Source organism: Pseudophryne corroboree, chromosome 12, assembly GCF_028390025.1.
Source record: "Pseudophryne corroboree isolate aPseCor3 chromosome 12, aPseCor3.hap2, whole genome shotgun sequence".
In the NCBI taxonomy this organism is placed as follows: Eukaryota; Metazoa; Chordata; class Amphibia; order Anura; family Myobatrachidae; genus Pseudophryne; species Pseudophryne corroboree.
Window position 1 is genome coordinate 150,879,999 of NC_086455.1, and position 12,129 is coordinate 150,892,127.

At 47.1% G+C, this 12,129-nt stretch overlaps 1 protein-coding gene across 1 annotated transcript in view; it reads right to left on the minus strand.

The window, feature by feature from the left end:
- Window positions 1–7,225: 7,225 nt before the first annotated feature.
- ATP6V1D (ATPase H+ transporting V1 subunit D) overlaps window positions 7,226–12,129 on the minus strand; it is a 48,260-nt gene continuing 43,356 nt past the window's right edge. The window contains exons 8-9 of the mRNA XM_063948181.1: window positions 10,542–10,620; window positions 7,226–7,722 (exon numbers count right to left, since the gene is read on the minus strand). Of these exons, the coding sequence (XP_063804251.1) occupies window positions 7,584–7,722; window positions 10,542–10,620 (218 nt within the window). The 3' untranslated portion in view covers window positions 7,226–7,583. The remainder of the gene's footprint in view (window positions 7,723–10,541; window positions 10,621–12,129) is intronic.

The following is a 12,129-nucleotide window of genomic DNA, read 5'->3' on the forward strand; positions in this document are numbered from 1 at the left end:
CATTTTCTAAAATGCACTCACTTTAAATGCTATATCCTTGTATATTTATTTCAGTTAGGACTTTATCTTTTCCATTTTTAAACATATTGATTGAGTCCATCATTACTACCTTCTCAGGCAGTGAATTCCAAATCCTTACTGCCCTTACTGTGAAGAACTCTTTCCTTCATTGGGTATAACATTTTTACTCTTCTAACCTCAGACTGTGTCCTGTGCAGAGATTTTTCAATAAACAAATCTCCTGATAAATCATTGTATTGTCCCTTTTATATATTTGTAAATATTAATAATGTTACCTCTAGGCCACCTCTTTTCGAGTGTAAACATATCTAACCTAGTAAGCCTTTCCTCATAACCCCTTTATCAGTTTGGTGGCTCACCTCTGCACCCTTTCAAGTTCCAAGATGTCTCTTTTGTGGAGCGGTGCCCAGAACTGGACACAATATTCAAGGTGCGGCCGTACCAATGATTTGTACAATGGCAAGATTATACTCTCATCCCTTGAATCAATTTTCCGCTTTATGCATGCTAACACCTTATTTACTTTTGATGCTGCACTATGACATTGGTCTTGGGTCTTTTCTGAAGATGTTCACACTTCTCTTTTCATCAAGAAGTTCCATACAAAGTTTCCAAGAAAACCCAAGGAGTGTTCAGGGACCACTTCTAAGGGAGGGGGTACTGTACTAAACCAAACTCACACAGTGCTGCTCTGCTGGGCACTTTCTCACTTCTCCTGTTCCAGCATGGTGAGGCCGCATGTCTCCGCTGTTGCCCGTGGGCCATGGTTCATCTCCTTTCTCAATGGCCATTGTGATCGGCGTTTTATGTGGAGCCAGCGCCGCCATCTTAGTTCTTGTCACATGTCTATGGAGCACCAATGGAGCATAAGAGGAAGCTGCATCGGTTGGAACAGCAATGACAGTGCAGATTCAGCTGACCAGTCAGGATCTAGGAGTCAGTCAGTGGACTGATGACTTCTATGACCAATCATCAGAGACACACAGGTATAAATATCATGCAAAGCACTTTGTGGTTGTCAGTGCTTTGTTGTCCACAGCCCTGCTGAGACTTCTGCGCTTGAACTAGCATTCTGCCTTAGGACTTTGGTGCAGTGTCACCTTGCATCCGCTGACTCTGAAAGTTGGTCCTGCTCCACAGTCCGGCATCCAAGTATTGCAGCTGTGTCCCAGCTATTTTGAAAGCTGGTCCTGCTCTGCAACCCGGCATCTTAGTATGAACAAACTGGCCATGTTCCAGCAGGCCTGAAAGCTGGTTCTGCTCTGCATTCTAGTATCCTAGTCTGAGCAAGCTGGTCATGCCCCAGCTACCGTGGAAGCCGGTTCTGCTCCACAACCCGGCATCCAAGCCTAATTAGCTGATCAAAGTCCATCAATCCTAAGTAGCTGGTACTGCTCTGCATTACGACATCCTAGTCTGTGCAAGCTAGTCATGACTCAGCTATCTAAAAAGCTGGTACTGGTCCACATCCCAGCACCTAAGCCTTATTAGTTGGTCAAAGCCCAGCAATCCTAAGTAGAAGGCAGTGCTCCGCATCCCAGCACCTTTGACTCATGTGTCACCATAGTATTCTATTCTCCTATACTCTCCTGTGCTGTATGAAGAAGACTTACATCAAGCCTTCTAGTTTCCACCCAAGCCTCTCCTGAGGAAGGCAGCCAGCAACAGGCTATCTTCTATTTATCCTCCTCCTGAGGAATGTGGCCTGTTGCTGAATGATTTCTAGTTTTCCTTTTCCTCCTGAGCAGGGTGGTCTAATGCTGGCTTTTATGTTTTTTCTTCTCCTCCAGAGGAATGTTGCCGGACACATTTTTATTTTACCTCCTCCTCCTAAGGAATGCGGCATGAGGCTAGCCGGTTTCCAATTTTTCCTCTTGCACCTGAGGAAGGCGGACTATTACTGGCCACCTTCCATTTCCTCCTACTCCTGAAGAAGGTGAAATTAAACTGGTCCCCTTCTTTTTCTCCTCATCCTCCTAGTGAAGGCAGCATGTTGCTGGCAGCCTTCCTGTTTCTTCTACACTTTTCTACGTAAGACAGCCTATTACAGCCTGCTTTTCTCTCCCCCCCCCCTCCCTATTACTGCTAAGAAAAGCAGCCTGAGATAGGCTGCCATCCTCTTTTTCCTCCTCATCCTGTGGCAGGCGGCCTACTGCTGCCCGCCTTCCTATTTTTCTTTCTACTCCAAAAAGGCGGCCTGAAGCTGGCCATCTTTCATATTTTCCTCTTCCTGAGTAAGGAAACATGAGGTTTGCCAATTTGCTGCTGTTCCTCCTCCTCGTCCTCCAAATGAAGGTGGCCTGTTGCTGGCTGCATTTCTGTTCCCCCCCCCCCTACATTTTCCTAAGGAAGACAGCCTGTTAAAGCCTGCTTTCCTGATTTTTACTGTTTCTCCTGAGGAAGGTGGCCCGAGGAAGGTGGCCTCAGGCTGGCCAGCTTCCACTTTTTCCTCCTAAACCTAAGGAAGGCGGCGGTAACTTTCTTATTTTTCCTACTCCTCCTGAGTATTGTGACATGGGGCTGGCCAATTTGCTTTTGTTCCTTCTCCTCCAACTGAAGTTACATAGTAGAGTCGCTTGACCTTGTTTCCATGTCAAAGGTATGGCTTCCTGGCCCCAATTCTTCCATGAAGACCACTTCTGGCCAGACTTCTCTGAACAGTAGATGGGTGTATCTGGATCCCACTAGTTTCTGCCAGTTCTGAGCTGATGGCATTGCTGGACATCTGATTTTGAAAGGAAGGAAGCATAATGTGTCTTTCAGTTCCAAGTCGCCGATGCAGCCCGTATATCCCTGGCAGGTCCCAGTCGTTGCTAGGTGACAGGGACATTCTTGACTTCTGCCTGGTGATCCCTTCTAGTTGCATTGTAATGGGGGACGCTGGGTGACCACACTGAAAGCTGGTCTGTGGCTCCCTGAAACAGCAGGAACTCGTATGATATGTGCCTCCCTCTGTGGCTGTGCTGATTGATGCATTCTCCTGTGATAAGGCAGTCAGCTCAGTAAACCTCTTGCCTTTTGCTCCTGTGTACATTATCTCAGCCTGTGAAGATATACCAACTGCACTGTGTCCGCATTCCATCACTACCAATCCAGCAAATCATATCCTCAGTACCGTATTCCATCCTGCAGTGTTTCGCCTGTTCTGGCTGTGACCCTGACCCAGATCTGACCTTTCCCTCTGTGCTCCTCTCACCCCACCACACGTCACTGCTCCAGTCTGTTTCTTGTGGTCTCTAGTCTCTTGTGTGAGCCCCTACTGCTAGAGGCTTAAGTCCAGATGGCAACCTAAGTACCAGTGTACGTGTCACGTACTAAGGGATCAATGGGGGGCTGTTATTGTTGGAAGACCCTTTCACTGGCTCTAGGGGTCTCACTCAAATTGTACTGGAGTTCCTAACATTAATTAAAAAAAATATATTTTTATTTTTTTCAAGGTGTACAAATCTGTTTATTTACAAATTTACAGTGTGTGAAAGATGGCACCATATGAAGTGTTGATCGCTAGCCGCATTTGTTCGCAGCGCAGCGATCAGGATAAAAAAATGTCAGTTCTGCGCATGCGTATGTGGCGCAATGAACGATGTAGTTTTGCAATGGTCTATGGAAGCATTTCAGTCGCACTGGTGGCCGCAGAGTGATTGAGATGAAGTGGGCGTTTCTGGGTGTCAACTGGCCGTTTTCATGGAGTGTTCGGAAAAACAAAGGCATGCCAGGAAAAACGCAGGCGTGGCTGGGCGAACGCAGGGCGGATTTGTGACGTCAAAACAGGAACTGAACAGTGTGAAGTGATCGCAAGCGCTGAGTAGGTTTTGAGCTACTCTGAAACTGCCCAAAAAAACTTTGTAGCCGCTCTGCGATCCTTTCGTTTGCACTTCTGCTAAGCTAAAATACACTCCCAGTGGGAGGCGGCATAGCGTTTGCACGGCTGCTAAAAACTGCTAGGGAGCGAACAACTCGGAATGACCCCCAATGTACAGCCTCAAGGCACAGTACCAATGAGCTCAATAACAATAACATGTGCGAGACACAAGTACATTTTTCTTTACATTCAGTATTTAAACATACTGCCCAGTCCTATATACAATACATTATATTGGAATAATCCCTTCACTCATGTGATATAATCCTGTTTATTGCAGGTATTGTGTAATTTGTCCTTGATCTCCCTCTTGTGGTAGTGGAGAGTAGTGCATCTAGACGGATGTGTGCAAGTGTGGTGTTTAAGCTTTTCTAGTTGTGAGATTGTTTAAGAATATATTTATTTTAGTTAGTTCCTGGTAAGAGAGTGTTTTCAAGAAATCCCCCATGCCGAATGACAGACCACCTTCTTGTTTTCTCCAAACTTTATATTTTAGAGGCACTGTGTGTGAGCCCCCTCTCGCCTGTAACATTGGGGGTCATTCTGACCCGTTCGCACGCAGTGGATGTTCGCTGCGGTGCGAACGGGTCAGAACTGCGCATGCGCGGCGTGTGCATTGCGCGCCGTTGCGTCTGTCGCCGGGCAATGGTGCGCCTAGCGAGAAGAAAAGACGCAGCGCTGAACAGAAGATTGACAGCGGAGAGGTGGTCCGGGGTGGATACTCACCGTTGGAGGCTGTTTTCGGGGAGTGGTAAGAAGAACGCAGGTGTGTCCAGGAGAACGGAGGGCGGATGTCTGACGTCAGGACCGGGACCTTCATCGCTGGATCCGTCACACTGGGTAAGTAGCTGTAGGGCTGGTCTTGTTTTGCAGGAAAATTTTTAAGTATAGCAGGGCTGCACAAGCGAACGCAGCCTTTCTATGCTAAAATGCACTTCCCCCATAGGCGTGGATTAGTTGATCGCAGCAGCAGCAAAAAGTTGCTGGCTGCGATCAACTCGGAATGACCACCATTGTCTGAGCCATTTTCCTCATGCTATTGGATAAAACTATTTAGCTACTGTATATGTCCTATTCTCACCATGGGGGTAATTTAGATCTGATCGCTGCTGGGCACATATATTACTGGGGCTGGGGGCACTTTATTAAGACCAGGGAACCAGTGGTGGATGTCAGCAAGAGGACAGCAGCCCCCCCCCCCCCCCCATAAGTTATTCTCCTTGCAGTTATGCTTAACAAAGGCAAGGCGACTAAACAGACTGGGGCCCCTACTCTAGTGTCACGTAGGGCCTGTTTAGCAGAGGCATTACCTCAGGATTTATCGTAAGACGGTCAGTGCACCTCTTGTTTTGTCCCTCCTGGCCCATCAGCTCCCCCCGTACCAGCACAGGAGCCTCCATAGGCCTGATTTTCTCACATGCTGGCTAAAATTGCTGACCATATTGCATCCCGTCTGTGACTCCCCCTGTGGGTCTACCTCAGCATTTGCAGCCTGTTTATTAGCGCATTACAGTCCCACCTGTCCCTCCGTCCTGGCTGGACATGTTTTCTAACTCCGTATAGAGTCTTGCAGCTTCATCAGCTGCATTCCATAATATATTGCAGGGCCAGGTACAACTACCTATTCCACCAAGCATACTGTGCCATCCTCACACTCTAGGCCACTCTTAGATTCTGAGGAATCTTCTTCTGCAGCAGATAATGCTGATCTCTAGGATGCTGAAGAGGTGCAATCTATATTTAATGTGGCTGCTTTAGTTAGGGCAGTTAAATTCTCACTCCAGCTAGAAGATGGTGAACAGGCACCAAAAGCAAAAGATTCTTTATGTAAACGCCAAAAGTGGTAGAGGCTGAGTTTTCGCACTCTGACCATTTATCAAATGCCACGAACGAGGCATTGAAAACTAGCAAGAAATTTAACGTACCTAAAAGGCTCAGTTCCTTTTATTTGTTACCTGCTGCTGATTGTACAAATGGGCATTGACACACAATCTGTGAAAGGTTCACGGATTTGTATGTTAACAGGGTCGGCACCCGTTAACCCGCTAATTATCTGGGATTTTTTTTCATCCCTTCTGAGGCAGGTAAAAATAATCCCAAATAACTCCTGGCTTCAGGGCTATTTGGATAGCCCTGGGGGATCGATTAGCCCTCTGTAATCTACCGCGAAATTTATTTAATTCTGCTCAAAGTGTTTCTATCTGCCAGGCTGTAGCTTCTCCAGATAAAATAGGCATACAGTGCATCCGGAAAGTATTCACCGCGCTTCACTTTTTCCACACTTTGTTATGTTACAGCCTTATTTTCTGAATGTAGTAAGGATTGAATAACTGTCTTTAGTGCCTTGGCCTTGCTGAGGTCTGCTGGTGGACTGGTAGGAAATTGTCTGGGATGACGTTTCGGAAAGGAGAGAGCGTACCTGTGAGACTACTTCTTGAACCAAGACGTCTGTTTTGATCTGACGCCAAGCATGGGTGAACTGAAGAAGTTGGCCCCCTACCCTGGGGTCCCCCAGGGGGAGGCCAGGCCGGTCAGGCTGAGGGTTTATCCTCTGGTTTGGTAGTTGGGCGTCTAGCCACCCATGCCTGTTTGGGTTTGGGCTTAGAAGCCTTTGTGGGATGTGCCAGCTTAGGGAAGGTCTTACTTCTGGCCTTGCCCTGAGGGTGAAAGGACGAAGTCCAAGGCTGCGCAGAGGAGGCTGAGGGTAGGCAAGCCGTTTTGGAAGTTGCCATGTTATTGACAATCTTATCCAATTCTGGTCCAAAAAGAAATTTGTCTGTGTATGGAAGTGCTTCCAGGGCCTTCTTAGTGTCAGAGTCCACCTTACAGGAAAAAAGTTAAACAATGCTTCGGGTTACTACAGAAGCAGCTAAAGCCTTAGATGACAGAAGGGCTGTATCCAGAGCAGCCTCGCCAATGTAATAGGCGGCATCCCTGATGTTGGCAATTAATAACAGTTGTTCCTTGGTCACCTCAGAAGGAAAACTGTTTTCAAGGGCATCTGCCCAGTTTTCATTAGCTTTAGCCACCCAGGCCACAACCATGGCAGGTCTGGCAATGGCGCCTGTAAGTGAATATAAAGACTTGAGACACATGTCCAAATGTCTATCAGGTACTTCCTTGAGGGAGGATGCTGTAAGAATAGGGAGAATGGAACGCTTTATCAGATGTCACATGAGAATCAACAGTAGGTGGATTTTCCCATTTAACACACTATTTTAACTGGCGTTAACAAGGTTATCGGGTGAAATCGGGAGTCTGATTGAATAGTACCTGATGCTACTTTCGTTTTTCACCTGCAGTAACTCATTTCCCCCCTTAATGTAATAACCATTAAAACAATTTTATTATGGTACACAATGACACTTTTTTAATTTAAAACAAACCGAGACAATTATACAATAACTTAAGCAGTTTAAATAGGCTTCCATAGGTCTTAGAGGAGTCCTGATCTGATCGCCCATTGGTCAGTGCTAGAACTGTATTTTGTAATTGAATAACATGGCTCTTTACAATGTTCACAGTGATGGAGTTGACATAATCAAGCACAATGGATATGACATGAACCACTGCAAACCCCTGGTGGTTTCAGGGGAAGGGGGGGGGGGGGTGGGCTTAGAGGTCAGAGCAAAACAATACACCATTGTACAACTACATTGCCCTACACATTATTTATTATTATGTACAAGTGACAGATTGACTAGTCAAACAGAAGATCTTCATCACGGTCCTCAGCAAGGAGACTGGATGGCTGTGGACCTCCCGATCTCTGGAACTTGGAACGCTCCAGCTCTGCCTTCTCCTTGATAATTTTCTTCTTCTCTTGGATCTTCTTTAATCTAGTAAAAGGAAGAAAATGGAGAATAAAAAAAGGGACATGTCCTATTTGTATCTAAAAGGTTAAACCGCTTTCAGGTAAGTAACATAGATAGAAATTAGACCAAGTTTACAGCTGTAAAATTGAATGAAGCCAGAGCTATCATTTCTAAGTGGCGGAGAAAGCTCTCCTCTCCTGGCTCTGGAACCAGGATTGTGGAAATGGGGGGGGGGGGGTCACCTAGAGCATGTTACACGTGCACACACTGGGCCTGAGTCTGGCGCAAGATGAAAAGTGGCTGAATCTTGCGGCATAAAAGGCAGCCGCACTCCATGCATATACAGTATAGCGACATGCATACCAGTCGGAGATGAGAAGGGACCTCTCTGTCTGTTGCCGGGTCACAGAAAAACCTTTCCAGATAAAGACGGGAGGGTATAATGCTTAAACGGGTGGATACACACGTACAGTAGTGCTCTGGCATGATTGGATGGATGGACACATGGCTGCAGGTGCACCAGACTCAGAATTAAACCCCCGGATTGTGCTTCCCTTACTTGCCTGTCCCTTATCTGATTCTCCAAGCATGGTGGGCTACAAGTGCAACTTAGATAACAGTGTAAATTCTATATTGGTCAATGCACAGTAATGCAGAAATATGCCAAACCCTAAACTGGGCACCATGTGAGCTTCCATTTCTCCTATGTTCCCTAGACAAACAGCTGGCAATTAAGAGATCTGATTTTCCATGGTATTTCTGTTCAGTTCCAGGTGGGACCAGCTTTGCAGGCTATCCATAGACAACAATGGCAATGTCCCTAGCAGCTAAACCATTGTGATTACTGTAGAATTTTCCTTAAGTGGTCTAAGGGGTTTTACCAAGCCTTGGATGGAGATAAAGTGGACTGAGATAAAGTACCAGACAATCAGCTCCTAACTGCCATGTTACAGGCTGTGTTTGAAAAACGACAGTTAGGTGCTGGTTGGCTGGTACTTTATCTCCATCCAAGGCTTAGTACATAGATCCCTAAAAGTCTTGACCAATGAATCCCTGAGACAGAGGTCTCCTCTTGTGCCAGTCGTTCCTTTTATTTCTATACATGGATGGGACACCAGAAGCCAAGGACTGACTAATGACCACTTTCCGTGATTTATTCACAAATGTGTCGGTCATATGTGTGTCGACCACTGTCATGTTGACCTTTTGAACTGTTCACCTTTTACATGTCGATCTTTTGACCCTGTCAATGTAATGCATGTCGAACATTAGTGGTAGTCCTATTGACTGTAAACCTTTTTAGTGTAGATCTATAGACAGGATACCCTATAGAACATACCGTATATACTCGAGTATAAGCCGACTTTTTCAGCACTTTTTTTGTGCTGAAAAAGCCACCTCGGCTTATACTCGAGTCAGTGGCAGTGCAGCGTGACAGGCAGAGCAGTGTGAAGGAGGGACACGGAGCGCACAGCGCGCGCCTCTCCTGTGTCCCTCCTGCATCTCCGGCGGCAGCGGCGGGTCTATTAAAGGAAGTACCCGTTCGTGACCTCTGATCATGAACCGGCACTTCCTTTAATAGAACCGCCGCGGCCGCCCGAGATGCAGGAGGGACACAGGAGAGGCGCGCGCTGTGCGCTCCGTGTCCCTCCTTCAGAAGACAGCGAGGGATCGACGGAGGGGTAAGTAACAGGCACGGGGGGAGCATATTTGGCACTTGGGGAGGGGGCATATGTGGCAACATGAGGGGCATATGTGGCAGCTTGAGGGGCATATGTGGCAGCTTGAGGGGCATATGTGGCAGCTTGAGGGGCATATGTGGCAGCATGAGGGGCATATCTGGCAGCATGAGGGCATATCTGGCAGCATGAGGGCATATCTGGCAGCATGAGGGCATATCTGGCACTGTGGGGCATATGTGGCAGCATGAGGGGCATATCTGGCAGCATGAGGGGCATATCTGGCACATCTGGCACTGTGGGGCATATGTGGCAGCTTGAGGGGCATATGTGGCAGCATGAGGGGCATATCTGGCAGCATGAGGGCATATCTGGCAGCATGAGGGGCATATCTGGCACTGTGGGGCATATCTGGCAGCATGAGGGGCATATCTGGCACTGTGGGACATATGTGGCAGCATGAGGGGCATATCTGGCAGCATGAGGGGCATATCTGGCACTGTGGGGCATATTTGGCAGCATGAGGGCATATTTGGCAGCATGAGGGCATATCTGGCAGCATGAGGGTATATCTGGCAGCATGAGGGTATATCTGGCACATCTGGCACTGTGGGGCATATTTGGCAGCATGAGGGCATATCTGGCAGCATGAGGGCATATCTGGCAGTATGAGGGCATATCTGGCACTGAGGGCTGTGTACGGCTAGAGCTGCATTTCCCACCCTAGGCTTATACTCGAGTCAATAAGTTTTCCCAGGTTTTTGTGGTAGAATTAGGTGCCTCGGCTTATATTCGGGTCGACTTATACTCGAGTATACACGGTAGGTCTGCAAACTCGGTCCTCATTACCCCACACAGTGCATGTTTTGCAGGTAACCCAGCAGGTGCACAGGTGTATTAATTACTCACAGACACATTTTAAAAGGTCCACAGGTGGAGCTAATTATTTCACTTGTGATTCTGTGAGGAGACCTGCAAAACATGCACTGTGTGGGGGTAATGAGGACCGAGTTTGCAGACCTACTGTATGCTATAGAATGATGCCAAATGAATTATTGTGACCCTGCAGACAAACTATATAAACCGGTGTGAGGGGCAGGCACACATAATGGTATGGAAGGGAGACTGGAAAGATACACTGAATGGCGTATATATGTACTGTACCTGTAGAACTCTTCTCTCTCGCGCTCGTCAAGCTCAGTGATAATGTACGACAAGGTACGTTCAATTTTTGGTATAATTACTGTGGAGAAATACAACAAAAGTTGTGTTATTTGTGCAGTACAGTGACAGTAAAGAAGCAACTTTGGGTAGAACGGGTATTAAAACATACTGACCTCCAGCTGCTGTGGAACTACACATCCCAGCAAGCTCTACCACAGGCTTGCTATTAGTGCATGCTAAAACCTTGGCAGGGCATGCTGGGATGTGTAGTTCCACATGTTGAACAGCTCTCCTGTAGAATTCTCTTTTTTACATCTGACCAGGAACTGGTTTCATTGTAAGGTGAAACAACATTCATATACTACAGCATGATGAAAGAACGTTCCAAACGCAGATATGTGACTAATAGGAAAAGTGGATGTGTAGCCTAAAATAAGAATTTACTTACCGATAATTCTATTTCTCGGAGTCCGTAGTGGATGCTGGGGTTCCTGAAAGGACCATGGGGAATAGCGGCTCCGCAGGAGACAGGGCACAAAAGTAAAGCTTTCCGATCAGGTGGTGTGCACTGGCTCCTCCCCCTATGACCCTCCTCCAAGCCAGTTAGGTACTGTGCCCGGACGAGCGTACACAATAAGGGAGGAATTTTGAATCCCGGGTAAGACTCATACCAGCCACACCAATCACACCGTACAACTTGTGATCTAAACCCAGTTAACAGTATGATAACAGCGGAGCCTCTGAAAAGATGGCTCACAACAATAATAACCCGATTTTTGTAACTATGTACAAGTATTGCAGATAATCCGCACTTGGGATGGGCGCCCAGCATCCACTACGGACTCCGAGAAATAGAATTATCGGTAAGTAAATTCTTATTTTCTCTATCGTCCTAGTGGATGCTGGGGTTCCTGAAAGGACCATGGGGATTATACCAAAGCTCCCAAACGGGCGGGAGAGTGCGGATGACTCTGCAGCACCGAATGAGAGAACTCCAGGTCCTCCTTAGCCAGGGTATCAAATTTGTAGAATTTAGCAAACGTGTTTGCCCCTGACCAAGTAGCTGCTCGGCAAAGTTGTAAAGCCGAGACCCCTCGGGCAGCCGCCCAAGATGAGCCCACCTTCCTTGTGGAATGGGCATTTACATATTTTGGCTGTGGCAGGCCTGCCACAGAATGTGCAAGCTGAATTGTATTACACATCCAACTAGCAATAGTCTGCTTAGAAGCAAGAGCACCCAGTTTGTTGGGTGCATACAGGATAACAGCAAGTCAGTTTTCCTGACTCCAGCCGTCCTGGAACATATTTTCAGGGCCCTGACAACATCTAGCAACTTGGAGTCCTCCAAGTCCCTAGTAGGAGCAAGGCACCACAATAAGCTGGTTCAGGTGAAACACTGACACCACCTTAGGGAGAGAACTGGGGACGAGTCCGCAGCTCTGCCCTGTCCGAATGGACAAACAGATATGGGCTTTTTTGAGAAAAAACCACCAATTTGACACTCGCCTGGTCCAGGCCAGGGCCAAGAGCATGGTCACTTTTCATGTGAGATGCTTCAAATCCACAGATTTGACTGGTTTTAAACCAA